The sequence below is a fragment of the Schistocerca cancellata genome, chromosome 12, assembly GCF_023864275.1.
Source record: "Schistocerca cancellata isolate TAMUIC-IGC-003103 chromosome 12, iqSchCanc2.1, whole genome shotgun sequence".
NCBI lineage: Eukaryota > Metazoa > Arthropoda > Insecta > Orthoptera > Acrididae > Schistocerca > Schistocerca cancellata.
The window spans coordinates 110,784,843-110,808,453 of NC_064637.1; the positions used below are offsets into that span (position 1 = coordinate 110,784,843).

At 42.5% G+C, this 23,611-nt stretch overlaps 1 protein-coding gene across 1 annotated transcript in view; it reads left to right on the forward strand.

Annotated features, from left to right (window-relative positions):
* Positions 1–23,611, forward strand: part of LOC126109673 (uncharacterized) — a 320,193-nt gene that overhangs the window by 291,485 nt on the left and 5,097 nt on the right. Inside the window, exons 9-10 of the mRNA XM_049914724.1 lie at positions 10,896–11,033; positions 14,410–14,511. Of these exons, the coding sequence (XP_049770681.1) occupies positions 10,896–11,033; positions 14,410–14,511 (240 nt within the window). The remainder of the gene's footprint in view (positions 1–10,895; positions 11,034–14,409; positions 14,512–23,611) is intronic.

Here is a 23,611-nt window from a genome sequence, read left to right on the forward strand (position 1 = left end):
CGTCTGACCAGCACACCTCAGTGTCATCATCAGATGTTGCTTATGTAATGAGTTGCTCATACCTGCTGCTCCTCCAGCAATGTTCGCTCTGCCTCCCATAGCTGCCCTCAGTTCAGAACAAAATAAAATAGGAGTCCACAGAATATAATGCCAATTTTGTGATGGGATTCGAGAATTCCTAGCAAATGGGACACCTGTCATTCTTAACAGTGGAGAATCTTCAGATGTAAATTCCTGTGCTCTCCAAGTTAGTGATATACGACTATTATGTTTCACAAAATACACTCCTGGAAATGGAAAAAAGAACACATTGACACCGGTGTGTCAGACCCACCACACTTGCTCCGGACACTGCGAGAGGGCTGTACAAGCAATGATCACACGCACGGCACAGCGGACACACACACTGGAACCGCGGTGTTGGCCGTCGAATGGCGCTAGCTGTGCATCATTTGTGAACCGCCGCCGTCAGTGTCAGCCAGTTTGCCGTGGCATACGGAGCTCCATCGCAGTCTTTAACACTGGTAGCATGCCGCGACAGCGTGGACGTGAACCGTATGTGCAGTTGACGCACTTTGAGCGAGGGCGTATAGTGGGCATGCGGGAGGCCGGGTGGACGTACCGCCGAATTGCTCAACACGTGGGGCGTGAGGTCTCCACGGTACATCGATGTTGTCGCCAGTGGTCGGCGGAAGGTGCACGTGCCCGTCGACCTGGGACCGGACCGCAGCGACGCACGGATACACGCCAAGACCGTAGGATCCTACGCAGTGCCGTAGGGGACCACACCGCCACTTCCCAGCAAATTAGGGACACTGTTGCTCCTGGGGTATCGGCGAGGACCATTCGCAACCGTCTCCATGAAGCTGGGCTACGGTCCCGCACACCGTTAGGCCGTCTTCCGCTCATGCCCCAACATCGTGCAGCCCGCCTCCAGTGGTGTCGCGACAGGCGTGAATGGAGGGACGAATGGAGACGTGTCGTCTTCAGCGATGAGAGTCGCTTCTGCCTTGGTGCCAATGATGGTCGTATGCGTGTTTGGCACCGTGCAGGTGAGCGCCACAATCAGGACTGCATACGACCGAGGCACACAGGGCCAACACCTGGCATCATGGTGTGGGGAGCGATCTCTTGCACTGGCCGTACACCACTGGTGATCGTCGAGGGGCACTGAATAGTGCACGGTACATCCAAACCGTCATCGAACCCATCGTTCTACCATTCCTAGACTGGCAAGGGAACTTGCTGTTCCAACTGGACAATGCACGTCCGCATGTATCCCGTGCCACCCAACGTGCTCTAGAAGGTGTAAGTCAACTACCCTGGCCAGCAAGATCTCCGGATCTGTCCCCCATTGAGCATGTTTGGGACTGGATGAAGCGTCGTCTCATGCAGTCTGCACGTCCAGCACGAACGCTGGTCCAACTGAGGCGCCAGGTGGAAATGGCATGGCAAGCCGTTCCACAGGACTACATCCAGCATCTCTACGATCGTCTCCATGGGAGAATAGCAGCCTGCATTGCTGTGAAAGGTGGATATACACTGTACTAGTGCCGACATTGTGCATGCTCTGTTGCCTGTGTCTATGTGCCTGTGGTTCTGTCAGTGTGATCATGTGATGTATCTGACCCCAGGAATGTGTCAATAAGTTTCCCCTTCCTGGGACAATGACTTCATGGTGTTCTTATTTCAATTTCCAGGAGTGTACAAACAACCTAGTGGATATCATTGGAAATTCCATGAGGCATTTTACAAATGACCCTGTTATATGCAGAGAAGTTGCATTGCTAGAAAATTGTGGCAAAATGCAGGAGAAACAGCCATGGTATAAACATTTGTCTGTACCACGTAGCAACTGAAATATAATTAATTATGTTATAGAAAAGTAGGATATTCTTTGGAAAAACTCTGACAAAGATACAGGTTCATAACTATAATTAAATTACTGTTGAACATCAATTATTTTTATCATGAGATATACATACAACTGTTACACAATACTGTTACTTGCAAAGTCCGTTCAGTCCTTCTGAAATTTATAAATTAGACTGGTGCATAAGTTTTAACAACAGATACACATAACAGAGACTTTAATCATCAAGAACATATTCTCCTTCATTATTTACAACACCCTGCCAATGCTGGGGTACTTTTCGATTCTATGACTGTGGAAATCATGTGGCTTTGAGGTGATGAACACATCAAGCCATGTTCAGAGCGCATTTTTATCTGGAAAGGAAGTTCCTTGAAGGTTGTTCACCTGAGAGCAGGAAAGATGAAAATCTGAGGGCACAAAATCATGTAAATGAGGTGGGTGGAGAATGATTACCCGACCCAACTCCTGTATAGTGTTTTTTGTCAGACTAGTAGAATTCGGGCGGGCATTATCCTGCAGTAGCTTCACTTCACACAGTCTTCCTGGCGATTTTTATTCAACTGTGTCTGCAAGATGTCTCAGTTGTTGCCAATAAAATAATGTCAAGAGTGATGGTTACACCTCAGGGAAGCAACATGTAGCACTCCACCCTGTCACTGTTCACCAGATGCATAACATTATCTTTTGTGTATGCGTGTGGATGCGCACAGGCTTTATGTTATGCATGCAAATGTCACAGGATGGTGGAATGATCACAGTTCTTCACATCTGCCTTCTTGAATGCACTGACAGGGGGGAATGTTAGTACACCATAAAATGCCTTGTAGAGTACAGACGTTGTGTATGCAGTCTATCCCTAGGTAGCACCTGCTGTCTGCGTTTGCCCCCCCCCCCCCCCTCCCAAGCCTCACAACTGAAGTTTGCACTTTATCACACCACACATGCCCCCCCCCCCCCCCACCCACCCACCCTCCCCCCATGGGAGAAATTCAATTCAAACATTTTCCCTTTGCTTTACAGTTCCATATACACTCCAAGGAATTATCTGAATGGGACAGAAATTGGTAGACACAGAAAATAAAATGATTACAATTTCAGAAAAATTTGATGATTTAGTCAAGAGAAAGTGCTTTGCAAATTATGAAAGTCAATAACACGTTGGTCCAGCCCTGGCCCTTATGCTTCGCATGGATTGACACTGTTGTTGAATGTCATTCTGAGGAATATCATTCCAAATTCTGTCCAATAGGCATGTTAAACCATCAAAATCCCAAGCTTGTTGGAGGGTCCTGCCCATAATGCTGAATGCTGCCATCTTTCTCCATTGGAGAGAGATCTGGCACCTTTGCTGGGCAAGATAGGATTTGGCAAGCATGAAGACAAGCAGCAGAGACACTCACCTTCTCCCTCTCCCTTAGACTGTATACTTTGAAATAATGCTGTAACATCGGCGAATTTCTTGGAAATGTAGTACAAATTATGTGAGAGTGAGAAGTACAGATGCATTTTTCTAGTCATTTTGTTCATAAATTGAAATCAGTCTTCTTTGCTATCAGTCCTTTTTCTTCATCTTTAAGTACTCTATCTGGTTAGATTTTTCACAGTGATATAACATTATCTCATAGTTTTCTTTGTAACATGATTTATTTCTCTCTCACTTTACACCAAGTGGCAAACTTGGAATGAGATGCCTGTGTCCCTCTCTTAAAACATGATCGACTTGTGCTTGGCTACAGAAATGGTTGTATCGTATCAGTGGTCAGGAGTTCCCAGGCGGGAAGTTCGGCGGCCACGTGCAAGTGTTATTGAGCGTGATGTCACATTGGGTGACTTGTGCATTGACAATGGGGATGAAATGATGATGAGGACAGCACAACACACAGTCCCTGAGGGGGGGAAAAATCTCCCACGCCAGCCAGGAATCAAACCTGGGCCCCCGTGTGTGGCATTCCAATGCGCTGACAGTTCATCTAATGTGGCAGACTTGTGTTTGGCTAAGAACTACTGTTACACAGCTTGACAGTGGGTGTGTCTTAGAGAAATGCTGCAACTGAACAACTTATTACAATATTGCCTACTCTTTACATTTTTTTAAAATTTAAGCTCCTAACAGAAAGGGAGGGAGAAATGTAGTGAAACTTCTCTACTTAAGAGGGTACGTTATGTTGTTTGATTTATTACAAAATTGAGTCAAATTGAACCTGCAGTATGACCCCACTTGTCACTATCTGGCCTGAATGCAAGCTTTGATTCCATTGAGAAGAGTGTCCTCAACATGTTGTGAGGCAAGTCGATCCACAGTTGGTGTAACAAGTCCTTGAGATCCTGGATACTGGCACTGGGAAGGAGTTGATGTCTGAGCTGGTCCCACATATGTTTACATATTCATCATGCTGACCATGGGAGAACCTCAGCATCAAGCACGATTTGCCACAAGCAAGGATGACGGATGCAGATACACCACTGTGCCATCGGTTTTTCTTCAAGCATTACCAGGTGTCACTTGAAGTCTGCATTTACATAAACTATGTGATCAAAAGTATCCGGACACCCCCAAAAACAGATGTTTTTCATATTACAAGCATTGTGCTACCACCTACTGCAGGTACTACGTATCAGTGACCTCAGTAATCATTAGACATCGAGAGAGAGAGCAGAATGGAGCACTCCGCAGAACTCACACACTTCGAACGTGGTCAGGTGTCACTTGTGTCATACATCTGTATGCAAGATTTCCTAAACATCCCTAGGTCCAATGTGACAGTGAAGTGGAAACGTGCAGCACAAAAGCGTACAGGTTGACCTCGGCTGTTGACTGACAACAACCGCCAACAGTTGAAGGTGGCCATAATGTGTAACAGGCAGACATCTGTCGAGACCATCACACAGGAATTAAAAACTGCATCAGGATCCACTGCAAGTACTATGGCAGTCGCGCAGGAGGTGGAAAAACTTGGATTTTATTGTCGAGCAGCTGCTTATAAGCCACACATCATGCCAGTAAATGCCAGACGATGCTCACTTGGTGTAAATAGTGTAAAAATGTTGTACAGAGTGACGAATAACTGTACACAATGTGGCAATCCAATGGCAGGGTGTGGGTATGGCAAATGCTTGGTGAACTTCATCTGCAAATGTGTGTAGTGCCAACAGTAAAATTCAGAGGCGGTTGTATTATGGTGTGGTCATGTTTTCCATGCAAGGGGCTTGCACCCCTTGTGGTTTTGCATGGCACTTTCACAGGACAGGCCTACATTGCTGTTTTAGGCACCTTCTTGCTTCCCACTGTTGAAGAGAAATTAGGGGATGGCAATTCCATCTTTCAACATGATCGAGCACCTGTTCATAATGCACGGCCTATGGCGGAGTGGTTACATGACAATAACATCCCTGAAATGGATTGGCCTGCACAGAGTCCTGACCTGAATCCTATAGAACACCTTTGGGAGTTTTGGAATGCCGACTTCTTGCCAGGTCTCACCGACTGACATCGATACCCCTCCTCAGTGCAGCGCTCAGTGAAGAATGTGCTGCCATTCCCCAAGAAATCTTCCAGCACCTGACTGAACGTATGCCTGCAAGAGTGGAAGCTGTCATGAAGGCTAATTGGGGAGGGGGGGGGGGGGGGGCAACACTGTATTGAATTCCAGCATTACCTGCGGAGGGCGCCATGAATTTATAAGTCATTTTCAGCCAGGTGTCCAGGTACTTTTAATTACATAGTGTACATATTCTGCAAGCCACTGTACAGTGTATGGCAGAGGGTGCCCTTTAACACAACTAGTCGTTTCCTCTCCTGTTCCACTCGCAGATATAGTAAGGGAAAAACAAATATCTATATGCCTCCGTATGAGCCCTAAATTCTCTTATCTTATTTTCATGATCCCTACACGAAATACATCTTGGTGTAGTAGCATCATTCCACAGTCAGCTTCAAATGTCACGTCTCCAAACTTTCTCAGTAGTGTTCACCAAAATGAATGTCTTCTTCCCTCCAGAGGTTCCCACTTGAGCTCCTGAAGCCTACCCATAACACTTGCATGCTAATCAAACCTGCTGATAACTGATCTAGCAGCTCAGCTGTGAATTGCTTCAATGTCTTCTTTCAATATGGGGTGTTCAGATCTTAAACAGTACTCAAGAATAGGTCTCCTTTACCAGTGACCAATTCTCCCAATAAACCGAAGACGACCATTTGCTTTCCCTCCCACAATCCTCACGTGCTTTTGCATTTCATATTGCTTCAAACCGTTATGACCAGATATTTAAATGACATGACTGAGTTAAGCAGGACACTACTAATGCTGTATCTGAACATTGACATTACCAGTTTGTTTTTCTTACTCACCCACATTAACCTACAGTTTTCTATGTTAAGAGCGAGCTGACATTTATCACATCAACTAGAAATTTTATCTAGGTCATCTTGTATCAACCACCAGTCACTTGATTTTGACGCCTTCCTGTACACCACAGCATCATCAGCAAACAACTGTGGATTGCTGCCCATCCTGTCCACCAAATCACTTATGTATGTAGAAACCAGCAACAGTCCTATCATACTTCACTGGGGCACTCCTGATGTCACCTGTCTCTCATTAACACTCACCATCGAGAATAACGTATTGGGTTCTATCAATTAAGAATACCTCAAGCCAGTCACATATCTGGGAGCCCATTCAGTATCCATGTGCCTTTGTTAACAGTCTGCAGTGGGGTAACATTGCGCATGCATCTTGGTAATCTACAAATATGCAATCAGCCTGTTGCTCTTCATCCGTAGTTCACAGCATATCATGTGAGAAAATAGTAAGCTAAGTTTCACACCAGCAGTGCTTCCTAAAGCTGTGCTAATTTGTGGACATGAGCTTCTCAGTCTCTAGGAAATTTATTGTATTGGAACTCAGAATATACTCTAGAATTCTGCAGCAAGCTGATGTTAAGGATGTAAGCCTGTAGTTTTGCAGGTCTGTTCTTTTACCCTTCTTATATACATGAGTCATCTACACTTTTTTCCAGTCACTTGGCACTTTATGCTTGGGAAGAGATTCACAATATATGCAAACTAAGTAAGGGGCCAATGACGTAGAGTGCTCTTTGCAAAACTGAATTGGGATTCCACTTATTTGTTTTCAACTATTTCAGTTGTTTCTCTATGCCGTGGATGCTTATTACTATCTCATCCAGACAGGACTCTGTGTGAAAGTCAAATGACAGTACATTCGTAAGATTACCCTACATGAACAATTTCTTAAACATGGAATTTAAAATGCTACAAGGTTCAATACACTTCCATTGCATGTCAGTTGCTGAACTACCTGCTCAAGACAGTCTTCAAAAATCATGTTCAAAAATACTTCACAAGACTGTCTGGCTGCAATGAATCTATACACGTCCCGGTCCATACTGGGTAGATAGAAGTCACCACCAACTAGTATTGCATAATCTGGGTATTTATGCACAACTGACCATAGACTTTCTTTGAATTACTCCAGAACTGTCGCAGATGAGTCAGGTGGGAGGTAAAAACATCCAACAATTAACTTTGTTTTGCTCAGACCAGTTATGTGTGACTAGATAACTTCACTATCACACTCAGTGTCACCCTCAGTAGAGACAATATTTTTGCTGACTGCAATGAGCACTCCCCCCTCCAATGGCATCTAATCTGTCTTTCTGGTAAACATTCTGAGACTCGCTGAATATCTCAGTGATGTCCAATAGCTCCCCACACTGTGGCACCTGAAGTAACAGAGCTAAGCCTGTCCCCAGATTGCCACTATACTCACTGTCGATGGTAATGCAAGACTAATTCATCACTAAACACAATGTGACACCATTCATCATAGTCAATGCATCCGAGTGACAGCACCACTCCAAACACAGTGGTTTGCGTTGTGATGTTAACGGTTTCCTACATACAGGGCAGTAATTCTCCAGTCCAGCAGCCGCTACCGACCAATGGTGCAGGCAAGCCATTACTTGTTCTCAGATGGCAGGCACTGACATGAAAGAGCTACAGCGTGTTTGGTGCACAGTACAGAAATCTTCCCTTGTGCTGGTCAGGCGTGCTGAACTGGAAACTTGATGATGCGTGTGCCTGTCCTTGTAGTCACTAGGTTTTTCACTGCAAACTTTGCTGGAGATTTCCGAAGCATTTCCATCTTAACCACTTGCACAAACAGTTCCACTCACATTGTCAGTGAATTGTCTTGACACAACTCTCGACAATATAGAGCTTCATTGTGGACACCATTTTCTTTTTCAGTTCACTGCCCACTAAACAGGGTCTGCTCCTCTCTCTTACTCAAATGTAAAGGCATATCAGAGTACTCAGCACAGAGCATATGAGAGATAGATGTGCACAGATGTGCAACAAAATGTCAGTTTCCAGCATTTTCTGTGATGGGCCATTCTGTTGTGCATCAACAATAGGCAAGTCCACATTACCCTTGCAAATATTTTCTGGTACAGTCTTATTTTGCCTACCCTGTATATATCCACAGAAAGATATAGCCACAAAAAGCTACCAAGTGAGGTGGCACAGTGGCTAGCACACTAGACTCACATTCTGGAGGACGACGCTTCAATCTCACGTCTGGCCATCCTGATTTAGGTTTTCTGTGATTTCCCTAAATCGCTCCAGGCAAATGTCGGGATGGTTCCTTTGAAAGGGCACAGCCGACTCCCTTCCCTAATCCGATGACCTCGCTGTTTGGTCTCTTCCCTCGAACAACCGAACCACAAAAAAGCTGTAGACACAAACTGTCCATGCCTTGTTGAGTTTCCCTGATGATGGAGGTACAATCCTCCAAAATATGCAGAGGAAAGAATAATGAATTGTTAATAATTACAGTCAATCATTGTTTTAATTGATATCCATACCTGTCGCTATCAGACTCGACCAAAAATTTTCAAATTTGAAGTTATTTGTTTTTCTCTTTGTAATCATTCATTGTCTTAGCTAGCTGTCATCCAGCTTCTTCTTGTCCCCATGTTCTGTACTAGATTCAAATGTTGTATGTTGGTTGGATATTTCAGTATGAGATAAAGAACTGTGTCATTGGTTGATGAAAAATCATACATAAATTTTATTTTAACTTTCTCAATACATTTCTTCCAGAAAGTCATTAACGAGTCTTACACACAGCTGATTTCTATGAAATTCAAGTTACTACTCACTACAAGTTCACATCACTACTCCTGCAGAAAGGTGCAAAAAGGTGAAAAAAATAATGTTAATCCTTAACACAATGGTTTTGAATTTTAATATACCTGTTTTATGCGCTTTAATGCTACATAACAAAGTAATATAAATCCTGGTTTGATTTCTGAATGATGATGTTATGGTCGTCAGTCTGAAGACTGATTTGATGCAGCTGTTCTCACTGCTCTATCCTATGTAAGACTCTTCACCTCGAATAATGACTACAGCCTACATCTACTTACTGTATTCATCTCTTGGTCTCCCTCTACAATTTCTAACCCTCCACCCCACATGTACACTACTACCTCCCCCCACCCCCCCTCCTCGCACCAATACTAAACTGGTGATCACTTGATGCCTCAGAATGTGTTGTGTCACCTGATCCCTTTGTTTAGCCACACATTTCTTTTCTCCTCAACTTGATTCAGTACCTCCACAATACATTTGATCTACTACTCTAGTCTTCTGTAGTACCATATTTCAAAAGCTTCTATTCTATCATTTTCCAAGTTCTTTATTGTCCACATTTTACTTCCACTCCAGACAGACACATTCCATAAAGACTTTTTCAGAAATGCTTTTATTGGTATAGCCCAACTGCATTTTATATCCTCTCTTCTTTGCCGATTGTCAGTTATTTTGCTACCCAAATAGTGAAACTCGTCAAATACTTGTAGTATCTAATTTCTTAATCTGATTCCCTGAGCATTTTCTGAACTGAAGGCATTCCATTGCCCTTGTTGACTTTTATCTCATAACACCTCCTCAAGACAATGTCCGCTCTGTCCAATTGCTCTTGCAAGTCCATTGCCAGCTGTCACAGAATTACAATGTCACTGGCGAACCTCAAATTTTTATCTTTTTCTCCTTAAAGTTAAATTCCCTCCATAAATTTCTCTTTGGTTCACTTCACTGCTTGCTCAATGAACAGACAATAATATTGGAGGTAGACTACATGTTGTCCCACCCACTTCTCAACTATTACTTCCCTTCATTGATTCAAAGTATAGAAAGAGAGACTTGGATGAGACAACTAACACACACTTCTAAATCATGTATAGACTTTTGTGTACAAAGCTGGTAGCATATCACTCAAATATTGCAAAAGAAACTGGTTGATACTGTGACTGTGAACAGACTGCTACCTCACAAAAGTACTCCTCATGAGACAGATAGTTTGTTCCTTCTCCCAACAAATGAACCTGAAATGGTGAAACAAATAAACCAATTAAAAACAAAAAATACATCTAGGAGACATACTACATGCTGCCTGCAGTGGGTGGTGAAGTCTCCGACTTTTCTCCCACACTTAGCTCTGTTAGAAGGAATAAACATGTTTATAAAAAATAGTAAGATGATCCCTATTTTCAAAGGAGGCAGCAAGGATATTTCCAACCAATAACTATCACTCCTGTCTTATCTAAAATAATAGAAAGTGTAATTAAAGACAGTACAGCAAATTTTATAGAAAAAAGCAGTACTTTGAATGATGCCCTGCATGGGTAGATGCATATATATGGTAATTAAAAGTTAAGTTGCAAAAATGAAACATATATATGTGTATTGTGTTCCACATTAGTAGTGAGTATCATATATTCTGATACTACACAGCATTGGCAGTAACATTTCAAAGGTATAAAAAGTTTTGGAGCTCCCTTAACAGCCCAGGATATCAGCAGCATCTACTGGTGATGAAAAGCTATTTTGCAGCAATATTGTTTCTGACACTTTAACCCTGCCGGTGCCCATGAGGACTTTAGTCGATACCGGTGCTGGGAAGGTGCGACATTTAACTGCAACTCCTTGTTCCAGTTTCTGACAGTTCTGATGAGGACTATGAGGAGCTGCTGGAGAGGTTGAAGGTGGTGGACTTCCTGTACACAGAGTACTCGCTGGAAGAGGTCATCTACCAGCTGGCCAAGATCATGTTCACACAGTCTCTCACCAGGGGTAAGTTACCTTATTCAAGTCTACAATACACCACACAATGTTGTACATATTGGCCGTAGTTGCAGCTTGTGGAAAGTAAAGCTATTACTGAGAGTCTGAATGAATGGAAAATATTGCTAAATTCTAAATGTGGAACAAACTGTAAGGTTTGATGACCCATGCCAATATTTTGCAAGTCTTCTAATGCTTCTTACACCTCTACCATTTTGGTGATTATTAGGTGCTTTAAACAGTTATTAAAGAATTCAATACAATGCCATGACGATCAGCTTGCTTGCTATGACTCATAAAGATGTGACAACACTGGTCAGTAAGCTTAACACTATGCTGTCCGGCGACAGCACAGTGGTGTCGTGCACGAAAAAGCGGTAAACGGCCGGCAACATTACAGTAGTGCCATCTGCATGGTATTGTTCAGTGGCCAGCGACACCACAGTGGTGTCATGAGCATACTACCACGCAGTTGCCAATGACTGCATTTTAGTATCTTTTGCATTCTGTTGGTGTTTTGTTTAGGTAACAATAAGTTACACACATCAACAAGTTTTTTGTTTTTATAAGTACTTGTGCCCTTTCATCACAATGGACGAAAGAGACAACAGGATTATTTATGATGAATGTGTGGACTTCTTGACTGATGTTCCGGACAACTTGGCCAAATGGGAAGAAGACATTGGATATCGAAAAAATGAAAGTGAAGCAGAATTGTACGAAGATAGTGAAATCCGTCCAAGAAGAATTCGGCGAACACCACGGTTGCTAACTGATTTGGCTGAATCAGACAATGCACAGTGGGCGGACTTTGATTTACTGATGACCAATAATAAATTTGAAGGATCCCTGGGTCCAGAGCATCAAGGATATCATAGAATTATATATTCAGAATGACCTATTTGAATATATTAGAAACAAAACCAACAAGTACTACAGTCAAAATTGCAATAGAAGGATTAAAAAATAAATGCCAAATTTGTCAACATTATGGGACCCGAACTTAGAAAATGGTTTCAGCTTGCTATCCTTATGGTAACTATAAAAAAAGCAAAGATTGATGATTATAGGTCAACAAATCCGTTGATAAACACACCAATATTTCGCAAAACGATGTCCTGCAACCAATTTGGACAAATATTATCATTTTTACATTTATCCGACAGCAACAATAAATTGGGTAATGCCAACCAGCTTGTCAGAGTGCAATTCATAATTGATTATTTTTCCAAACAGTTTAAAGAAAAGTTTGATCTAAGTCAAAACATCTCAGTTGGTGAAGGAATGATACTGTGGCATGGACAGTTAAATTTTAAAGTTTAGAATCCTTCAAAAATTACGAAATATGGCATGTTTATTTGGCTGCTGTGTGATCTGAGTATGGGATACATTTCCTCATTCAAGATATATTCCAGCAGTGGACAGCCTTTAGCAAAAACAGTGATAGAACTACTGACACCTTCTGATGGAAAGTGGTATCACCTCTGCATGGATAATTATTATAACAGTGTAGAACTTGCAGAGAAGTTACTTGAGAAGAAAATTTGAGTTTGTGAAACGATAGGTCAAAATATAGGATTTCCGAAAAATTAAAGCACAAAAAAGTCAATACATTTGAAGCTTGTCATCAACAGAAAGGTGACAAGTGGCCAGCAACAAGCCACGTAATCGGAATTAGCGCTGCCGGCGCCAAGCGAATAAATTTGTAGGAGACGCGCGGACAACAAAATGTTAATGAGCTTTGGTCGGCAATTTATATTTATACAAATGACTGACTAGTAAGCAAGTGCACAAGATCATAACTCAGTGCAAAATAACTTAATTACTTGGACTGACAAAAGTAGTACCTTCACTCTTTGAATGCCAGCTGACTGCACCTACATGGGTGACACCTATTTAAAGACCTGTTAAACAGATATTACAAAATGTTAAAATTCAAAGCTATCATGCTTTAGATATTGTAACAATATTATCAGAAGGAAAGATGCTACTCACCGAATAGCGGAGATGCTGAGTCACAGATAGGCACAGCACAAAGAGACTATCAGAATTATAGCTTTCGGCCGTTAAGGCTTTTGTCAACAATAGAAATATATACGCATTCACACACTCACGCAAACCCATCTCTCACACACAACTGCAGTCTCGGGCAATATGAGTGTGCGAGTTGCATTTGTGTGCGTGTTGTGCCTATCTGCGACTCAGCATCTCTGCTATATGGTAAGCAGCAACTTTCCTTCTCATAATATTGTTACATTCCATCCTCAATTTTCCATTATTTGATGCTTTAGATATTGTTGATTATGATAGATTAATTTGGTCCTGAAGCACTTCACATTCACTTTCATAGTTCTGGATGGTATACTGACAAGTTAACAGCTTTAACTTTTTAACAAATTTCTTGGGATAACTTTAAATAAAAACTTGCAATGGACTGATCATGTGGACAGTTTACTGAAGAGATTAAATAGTTTAGTTTAAGCAATGAGGGTACTACACAAAGTAACAGATTTAACGGTGAAGAAAACTGTATACCACATGTATTTCATAACACTTATAAGATATGGAATAATATTTTGGGGTGCTGTCAGAGCAATGACAGGAACCAACAGTAGACATTCATGCAAACCACTATTTGAAAGCCTGGACTTCATGCAATCCCTTCAATCTTCACATATGAAATACTACTCTTTGAACAGAAAAACTCGCATCTGTTTGAAGGAAATACATTCACACATGCCTATGAAACTAGACATAAATTGAAATACATGCTACCTTGTCACCGCCTGACAGTATATGAAAATACTCCATATTACATGGCTCTGAAGCTCAGAAATAAGATAAGATCAATATTTGGAGAATCCACATTGGAGACCTTTGACACATACTTAAAAAGCAAATGTTATTATAGTCTAGGAGAATTTCTAAATGAATAAAAAGCAATGTTATAGTTTAAAAGAATTTATAAATAGGAATAGGGAGTAAAGATACAAGTACAAATGGTATACTTTCGAAGCCATATAGATACAAAGTATACACGTTCACTGTGTATTCATGTTTATATATAGAATTATAGTTTGAATGGCGGTTTGTATCCCATTCAGTACATCCATACTTCATACAGGTGTGTGAAGGCTACGTTAATGCTTCAATGAGTTACAAAAAGATTTAAAATATAATGTGGTATTTTTATTATAATAAGCAATGTATGTATTATGTATTTCCTGTGGTATATAAAATACTGTAACAACTTAGGTTAAAGACTGACTAGCCACCAGTGTACTTAATCGAAAACATGTTTTTATACAATCAATGTGACAATAAAGTATCTTATCTTATCTGACACATAGGAAAGAGAACATCTGTGATGTTGGCATGTTTACAGGGAGTGCTGAGGCCCAGAGTGCACTACAGAAGTTCACAGCATTCCTCGAGGCAGAGGCGGAGCAGGGACACATCTCGCGCAGCCTCGAGAAGAAGGTTCTCGGTAAGTGCCTCATGCTTACAGCGTGAGCAAAAATATCAAATAGTATAAAAAGGTAACATTGTTCAGAAATTATATTTTCAGAAGGTACAAGAAAAGGATGTCTGGCAGTGAATCCTGAAATATAGCTATCAGTGTAAGGAAAGACAGACAGACAATGATAGAATGCACCACAGAGACAGACACCAAGAACAAAATTTAGAATCATCGCACTACACTATACAAACTGTACCTATACCAAACAAATGCTGTACTACACTGTACAAACAAACACTACACTACAATAAACATTACACAAACAAACAGTACCCAGATATAATGACCAGAACAGAGCATCACAGACAAATACACATTATTATTAAAATCAGCCAGAATCCACTGGATAATTGGCTCCAAATCCATAAGACTCAATATTACCTATGTAAGTACATGCATCTCCATTATGGATTAATGTTCTAACAAGGCTATGCAATTGCAATAAGTATATCAAGTACAATGAGTGATTGACATCACAACTGCAAAAGCATATAGATCAGTCTGGAATTAACTACTACACTACTGGCCGTTAAAATTGCTACACCATGAAGAACAAAATTTAACTGACAGGAAGAAGAAGTTGTGATATGCAACTGATTAGCTTTTCAGAGCATTCACACAAGCTTGGCGCCAGTGGCGACACCTACAACGTGCTGACATGAGGAAAGTTTCCAATCGATTTCTCATAAACAAACAGCAGTTGACCGGCGTTGCCTGGTGAAACGTTGTTGTGATGCCTTGTGTAAGGAGGAGAAATGCGTACCATCACGTTTCCGTCTTTGATAAAGGTCGGATTGTAGCCTATCGCGATTGCAGTTTATCGTATCGCAACATTGCTGCTTGCATTGGTCGAGATCCAATGACTGTTAGTAGAATATGGAATCGGTGGGTTCAGGAGGGTAATACAGGACACCGTGCTGAATCCCAATAGCCTCGTATCACTAGCAGTCGAGATGACAGGCATCTTATCTGCATGGTTGTAACGGATCGTGCAGCCACGTCTATATTCCTGAGTCAACAGATGGGGATGTTTGCAAGACAACAACCATCTGCACGAACAGTTCGACGACGTTTGCAGCAGCATGGACTATCAGCTTGGAGACCGTGGCTGCAGTTACCCTTGATGCTGCATCACAGACAGGAGTGCCTGCGTTGGTGTACTCAACAACGAACCTGGGTGCACGAATGGTGAAACGTCATTTTTTCGGGTGAATACAGGTTCTGTTTACAGCATCATGATGGTCGCATCCAAGCTCTGTTTGACTCGATGCCCAGGCGTATCATGGCCGTTATTACGGCCAGAGGTGGTTGTTCTGGGTACTGATTTCTCAGGATCTATGCACCCAAATTGCGTGAAAATGTAATCACATGTCAGTTCTAGTATAATATATTTGTCCAATGAATACCCGTTTATCATCTGCATTTCTTCTTGGTGTAGCAATTTTAATGGCCAGTAGTGTATTTATTCTGTCAGGGATAACACCAATAATTATAAAATTAAATTTAGAAATACTAAGCGAACATTAGAAACTACTGATCCTCATAAGAACTCGACTTGTCATTTTGAATGAAAGAAAATACAGGAAGCAATACTTGATATAATGTTCACTGACAGGAGTAGGATAGGCAAAGCAGGTTTCGTGAACAAAGAGCCAACATACCAGATCAAACATAAACTGCGAACTGAACGCTTAATCAGGTAGAATGCTTCACATTTCAAAAGTTCTCGGAAAGCTAAGGCACTAACTGGCTTACAAAAAAATGACAGTAAAACAACATCACATTCTTTGAGGAGTCAAAGCCATAATAACAGCCTTATTCATGAAATAAGATTAGAATGTTACAAAAGAAGAACTGGACTAGCTCAAACAGAAATGAACTTGCAGAATATTTGGTTAAAAATGCATCCAGACTGCAGTACCTTCAAAGAACAAAAGTCATGAACAGTGACTCTGGAAGAATGAATGGCAACAAACTACAAAGGAATCATTACATCATAATATTTTCCAATTGTGCACCAAACACTGGTGGACACATTACCAATCTCTCATAATTCTACGGTGATTTTAATGAGACACAAGAAACCAAATGTTTACTACAATCAATTCAGAATAACTAACAATGCCCTATTTCCATGCACTGGTGGAAATCAAACAATGGATCACATGTTACAGGAACGTAACAAAACAGAGAAATTCCCAAAATGTCTGAATTTCAGTCAGCAAATGAGAACACACACTACTAATTTTGAGGCAGTAACCATTGTTCAAGAAATTGTGCAATATTTAAAATATTTTTTGCCTAAATCAGACATCATAATTAAGTAAACCAACATTAGTATTACCATATGAAATAGAGCATGGAAAAGCCAAGATGCAATAATGACATTATTCTGAAAAGTATAGATAGCTACTCACCATACAGAGGACATACTGACTTGCAGGCAGGCACAAAAAAATTACCACTATATATTTGAGCTTTTGGCCCGAAGGCATCCTTCTAAAGTAGAAAACACACACGTGACCACAGTCTGAAAGGACAGAGACAATGGTCGTATGTGTGAGGCCAAAAGCTCAAACATTAATATTAATGATCACATAGACTCAGTCATGGGTAAAGCTGTGACAGACTTTCAGTTCATTGGCAAGATATCAAAATCTGTTGTAACAGAGCTTCCCAGACAAATAGTTTCAGTTAAGCAAGCTTTTTCAAGATGATCTAGTGCTAATACTCAAGTTTAAGGAATATTCCTTTGTCAAATACATAATAGCTTTTACAGTTGGCAGTCGTAGACACCAAGTTTAGAAAAATGACAGTACTCTGCATTCTTTCTGCCCAAAGTCGTACCATTTGTGTTTATGGTACTATTGTGGTCAGATAGTAGGCTTAACATGCTACTGCTGTCTTCAGTCAAAGACTGGTTTGATGCACCTCTCCATGCTAATGTTAGCATATCCTGTGCAATCCTCTTCATCTGCGCAACAAACCTGCTTACTGTAATCAAACATTCGTCTCCTCCTACAATTGTTACCCCTTCATTACCAAACAGACAATTCCTTACTGCCTCACATCAACTGCTTGCTTCTTTTAGTCAGTTTGTGCCACAAATTTGTTTTATCTCCAATTAAATTTAGTATCTCTTCATTAGTTATCCTATCTGCCCACCCAATCTTCTACAATCTTTAGCACCTGATTTCACAAGCCTCTATGCTATTTTGTCCATACAAGGGTACAGCCCAAACAGACACTTCCATAAATGACTCCTTAATGCTTAAATATATAATAGATGTTAAAAATTTCTCATTTTCATCAACTATAGCCAGTCTGCATTTTGTATTATCTCTGCTTTAGTCATTACTAGTTATTTTGTTTCCCATACTGTTCTTTAAATACAGCAAATGATGACTATTTATTCAGATTAAATGGCTTGCAGATTATCTGTGCATAATATGGCAAATTTTGACAAAATATAAATAGTGCTACAGTAGTCTGTCACAATTATAATGATTATTTTCATTTTGAATACAAATTTCTGGTTGTCGAGATGTAGGTGACAAGCTTGTCTGAATGGTCAAATAGTGATTACTGTGAACTGAGATTTGAGCAACTAAGTGACACATATAGAGAATAACATCTATTCAGGAGAGCAAAGATGAGACAATCGAGGAACTCGTTAATGTGCACAAGGAGGCACTGAACTCTCATTATAGTATATCAAACAAAATCTGTTTAAATATAACACTGTTTTGACTCTGCAGGAAATGAAAATTGTTGGCAGGATGAAAAATAAACAGAAAAAAAATTATACAGTTATTTCTCCGAAAGGGAACTAAAAGCAAGTGATATGAAAAACAGAATCTTTTAGTCTAGGATGGAATAACAACAACATGAAAGGAGATATCGCTACTCACCACACACGGGGCATCCCTGGAGGAATGGTAAATATGAAGGGAATGATCATTCGATGCAAAGAGACTTCATATGGACATATGCCCTATTCTGAATGGTTTTCTAAGGTAGAACATATTTAATGTTTATTTGCTTTTGGGTCAGTGGTACAGATAAGTATGTCTTACCCATCAAACCCCTTTGACATTTTATTCTAGCCCAACTTACCTCATTGCTTCCAACCTCTTTGTCCACAATATCTTTCTGTTATTAAAATAGGACATTGAATGTGCGGTTATCCACAGGGCGTTGTCAGTAAAGTAGTGCAAGCGATTGAGACTGTATTTGAGGAAAGTGTCAATTCACTGTGGTTGTACACACATTGGCTAAAATGCCACAGAACTACAGTAATGAAGAATATGCAGACACAGTGTATGCTGATGGCGTCTATGATGTAGTGCTCACAAAGAAAATCGATAAGAAATTACGTCAAATGTGTTCTATCTCGGAAACGATTTCATGCAGGACATATGTCAATATAAGTTTTCTTTGCTTCAAATGATCATTCCTGTCATACCCTTGAATATTGACCATTCTTCCTGGAACACACTATAGAGTAGGATCTGCTGTGAAAACACTGCAGCAATCCAGCAAGGAGTGTTGTTCAGTATGGCCAACAAGACCGTCGACCAGTGATCCATCACTTTAGATTATTTCTGAGCCCTCAGACTGGCTAAGAAGAGATATTAAATGCTGACAGAGGGCCGCAGGTGGAACTGAGTCTTTGGGGCCTTGCAATAGATCCGGCCAAAGCCGTGGCCAAGGTATGGACCATGGGGGTGTACAGAAGGGGGCCTGCAGGAAGGGTGTTAAGGGGGAAGCGCCGAGTTCATGAAGAAGAGACTGAATATGGACGGTGAAGCTAAGCCCAATTTTGGGCCACCGTTGTGGGAGATGGACCACCCTGTTGGGGAAAAGAAGACGGTAATTTGGATGGTGAGACTAAGTTCTGGATGGGGTGGAGAGTATGACGATGACAGAAGTGCATCACACAAGTTTTGGCAGCCGAAAAATGAAAGCTGTGAGTGAGGGTCCACGACTGCACCCTGCAGACAGCGTCCAGCTGCAATAGTAGAAGAGGCGCAGAACAAAACACAAAAATCATCAGCGTATAGGGAGATACTGACGATCCTACTGCTAATGTGAGACCACTGATGGCAGTTAAAATGTGTGGGACACCTAGGACAGAGCCCTGTGGGACCCCATTCTCTTGCATGTGGGGTGCACTATGGGAAGAACCAAAGCAAACTCTGGAAGTGTGGTGTGACAAAAAGTTCTGTATAAAAATCAGAGTGGGCCCCGAAGACCCCACTAGTGCAGAGTAGTGAGGATGTGGTGTTGCCAAGTGGTACCGTAGGCCTTTGTGGGACCAAAAAAGACAGCAATGAGGTGTTGTCTCTAGGAAAAGGCTGATCGAATGGCAGACTCCAGGTACACCAAGTTGTTGGTGGTGGAGCATCCTTGGCAAAAACCGCCCTGGGACAGAGCCAGAGGTCCTGAGACTCAAGGAGCCAACACAACTGCTGGCTCACCATATGTTAAAGCAGCTTGAACAGAATGTTGGTGAGGCTTATGGGACAATAGCTGTCAACATCTAGTGGGTTCTTCCCAGGCTTTAGGACTGGAACGATTACACTTTCCCGTCATTGTGATGGGAATTTGCCAACACTCCAAATGCAGTTGAAGACACCAAGAGGTGGCGTTGGGAATCCGCTGACAGATGTTTTGCATTTGTGAATGGATGCCATCTGGGCCAGGGGATGTGTCAGGACAGTCAGCAAGGGCACTGACAAATTCCCACTCACTGAAGGGAGCATTATATGGCTCAAGGTGGTGTGGAGCAAAAGAGAAGTGTTGTCACTCCACCCTCTGTTTGAGGAGATGAAAGGTGGGAAGGCAATTCTCCAACGCAGAGATGCAAGCATAATGCTCAGCAAGATGCTCTGCAAAAATGTCAGCACTGGCAGATACAGCTCCATTTTTGCAAATTATAGAGACACCTGTTGGGTTCTGATAGCCGTAAAGTCGGTGGAGCTTGGTCCAAACCTGGGAAAGGGAGGTTCGTGTGCCAATGGTGGAGATATAGCATTCCCAATCTCCTGCTTCCTTTGTTTGATGAGGAGGCGAACCTGTGCTTAGAGCCATTTGTAGGCAATAAGATTCTCCAGGGACGCGTGGTGCTTACGATGTTGGAGGGCCCACTTACGGTCTCTAATGGCTGCAGCGATTTCTGGTGACCACCAAGGTACTGACTTCCACCAGGGGAAACTGGAGGAATGAGGGATTACTGATCCGGCTGTGGCAACAATGGTATTAGTGATGACATGGATCACTTCATCAATGGTAGCATCCAGCGGATACTCGATGTTAGTAGTGGATGTGAAAGTGTTCCAGTCAGCATTGGGAGGAACCCACCTGAGAAAGTGCTGAGAGATGCTGCAGTAGTAGGAAGAGTGGAAAGTGGTCACTACCACACAAGTCATCATGTGCTCTCCAATGGATAGATGGGAGGAGGCCAGGACTGCAAACCAAGAGATCAATGGCCGAATATGTGTCATGTGCCACACTGAAATGAGTGGGGGCACCTGTATTTAGGAGGCAAAATTCACGGTCCTCAGCATCTATGCCACAGCCATTAACCTTGACTCCACCCCACAAAGGGTTATGGATGTTAAAATCACCCAGAAAGAGGAAAGGTGGGAGGAGTTGCGAAATGAGTGCAGCAAAAATGTGGGGTTGTGCTTCACCATCTGGAGGGAGGTCGATGTTACAGAAGGTAATTTCCTGTGTTGTCCTCACCCTGACAGCCACAGCTTCTGAAGATGTTTGAAAGGGCACAGGTTCACTACAGACAGTGGTAAGAACAAAAATACAGACTGTCACAGGCAGGATTGTTTTTGTGATACCAGCAGTATTTATGAAGGGAGGGGGTCCACATTGCAGGAAACCAGGTCTCCTGAAGGACAATGCAAAAAGCAGGTGTACTGCTTAAATTTGACCACAGTTCCACTGGAGAATGATGCTTTCTGTCATCTGGGGTGGCATGGACTGACGAAGGAGGCAAATTAAGCCTCAGCAACACCTGTTGCCACTGGTTGAGTGTTGGCATCCAGTACGATGGCATCTGTGAGAGCTAGATCCTCAGAGGATGCCAGAGTCTCTACCTCATCCTTGGCTGCAGAGCCATTGGGGAGTGCTGGTGTAGGGGGCTCTGGAGGCTCCCATTTCTTGGTAGACTTTTTCTTTGAAGTTTTCCCCTCTCACTGCTCCTTAGGGACTTGCTGTGAGGGCTTCTTCGGAGTAGCTATAGGGACAGAGGAAGACCGTGAAGCCCTTTGACCAGCAGCCAGTGGCTCTTTCAACCACTGTGAGGACTGTGGAAGGTAAAGTCCCAAGGAACCCCTTCCACAGTAGAGGATGCCATTGCTTCTCCAGCTGGAGGGAGGGGATCGATGTACCTGGCATTTTAGCAACAGAAGACGACATGCCTCCAGCCAGCTGGATGGGGGAGGGAGATGGGCAGCCCTGAGTGCCCAGTGGAGCAACCTTAGACAATGGGCATAATGGCATCAGTGATGGCAATGCCATTGCGGTGGCAGCATAAGAAGATAGCATGGGAACAGGGTTTAATCTTTCATATTCGAGTTTAGCCTCATGATAAGATAGCCTGTCCAGGGTCTTGTACTCCATAATTTTGCGCTCCTTTTGGTAAGCACAGGGAGTGAAATTTGTGTAAGTTCCTCAGGGGGTAGGAGTGATGCTGTCCACAGTTCACATAGACAGGAGACAGCGCCCATGGAGTATTCAGATGCAGCAAACGTCCATAGTCTCTACATGTAGCACTGGAAGGGTACCAAGAGGACATATGCCCAAATTTCCAGCACTTTAAGAACCGCATAGGGGGAGGGACATAGGGTTTGACGTTGCATCAGTACACCACCACCTTGACCTTTTCAGTTAATGAATCACTCTCAAAGGCCAAGATGAAGGCACCAGAAGCAACCCTATTGTCTTTGGGTCCCCTGTAAATGTGCCGGACGAAATGGACACCCCACCATTCTAAATTGGCACATAGCTCGTCATTGGACTGTAACAGGAGGTCATGATGAAAAATAATTCCCTAGACCATATTGAGGTTTTTGTGAGGAGTGACAAACAGGAATATCACCCAGCTTGTCACAGGCGAGTAACGCCCAGGATTGGGTTGGAGATGCCGTCTGAATCAAAATCAACCCACTGCGTATTTTGGACAGCGCTGTCACTTCCCCAAAGTTATCCTCTAGGTGCTCAACAAAAAACAGAAGCTTTGTTTCCAGAAAGGAGCACCCATCAGCTCTGCTGCAAATTAAGTAACATGGCAAATAGAGATCCTGTCACTCTGAAGCCCTACGTTCCTCCCAACGTGTTGCTAGGGAGAGGAATGATTTAGGATCATACCTGTCAGTGTTGTAATCAACCTTTCCTTTCTTAGAGACTGCTGGGGGCATTCCGTCCCCAGCAAAAGATAACTTAGTCCGCTTCATTGTGGGTCATCCACCCTGATGCCACCCACTCCGAGCAGGAGCTCTCCCCATGGGCACCACCCAGCCACAGCAAAGGCCACCTGGCATGCTGGGAGTCCGGGTGCCCCATAAAGATGGGCATCTACTCCTTGGCATACATGGGGACTTTACAGCTTGGGCATCAGCAGTGTTGTCAGGGGGCTACCACCAAATGGGTATATGACAGCCCCACCACAAGAGGCTGGCTACCATGCTGGATATTGGGCACCGAGGAATATTGTCACAGGGCAAAAGAGGACAGCAGACAACGGAAAAAGATGACATACCATGGAAATTGTCCTCACTGAAATAGTTGAATTGCAGGTGGAGATGCAAAGCCATGAGAAGAGGTTAAGGAGATCGAAACTAAGGGCACTATGGACAACTCGTGCACCATGTAAGGTGTCCTTCCCCATATGGCCTGCACTTCTGTAGAATTTGGAAAGTGGCAGGTCAAACCAGAAAATGGGACCTGAACTGATATGGCTGAAAACTGTGAGACACCTTTTAGTCTCCTCTTACGACAGGCAGGAATACCTCAGGCATATTCTAACACCCGGACCCGTATGGGGTCCACT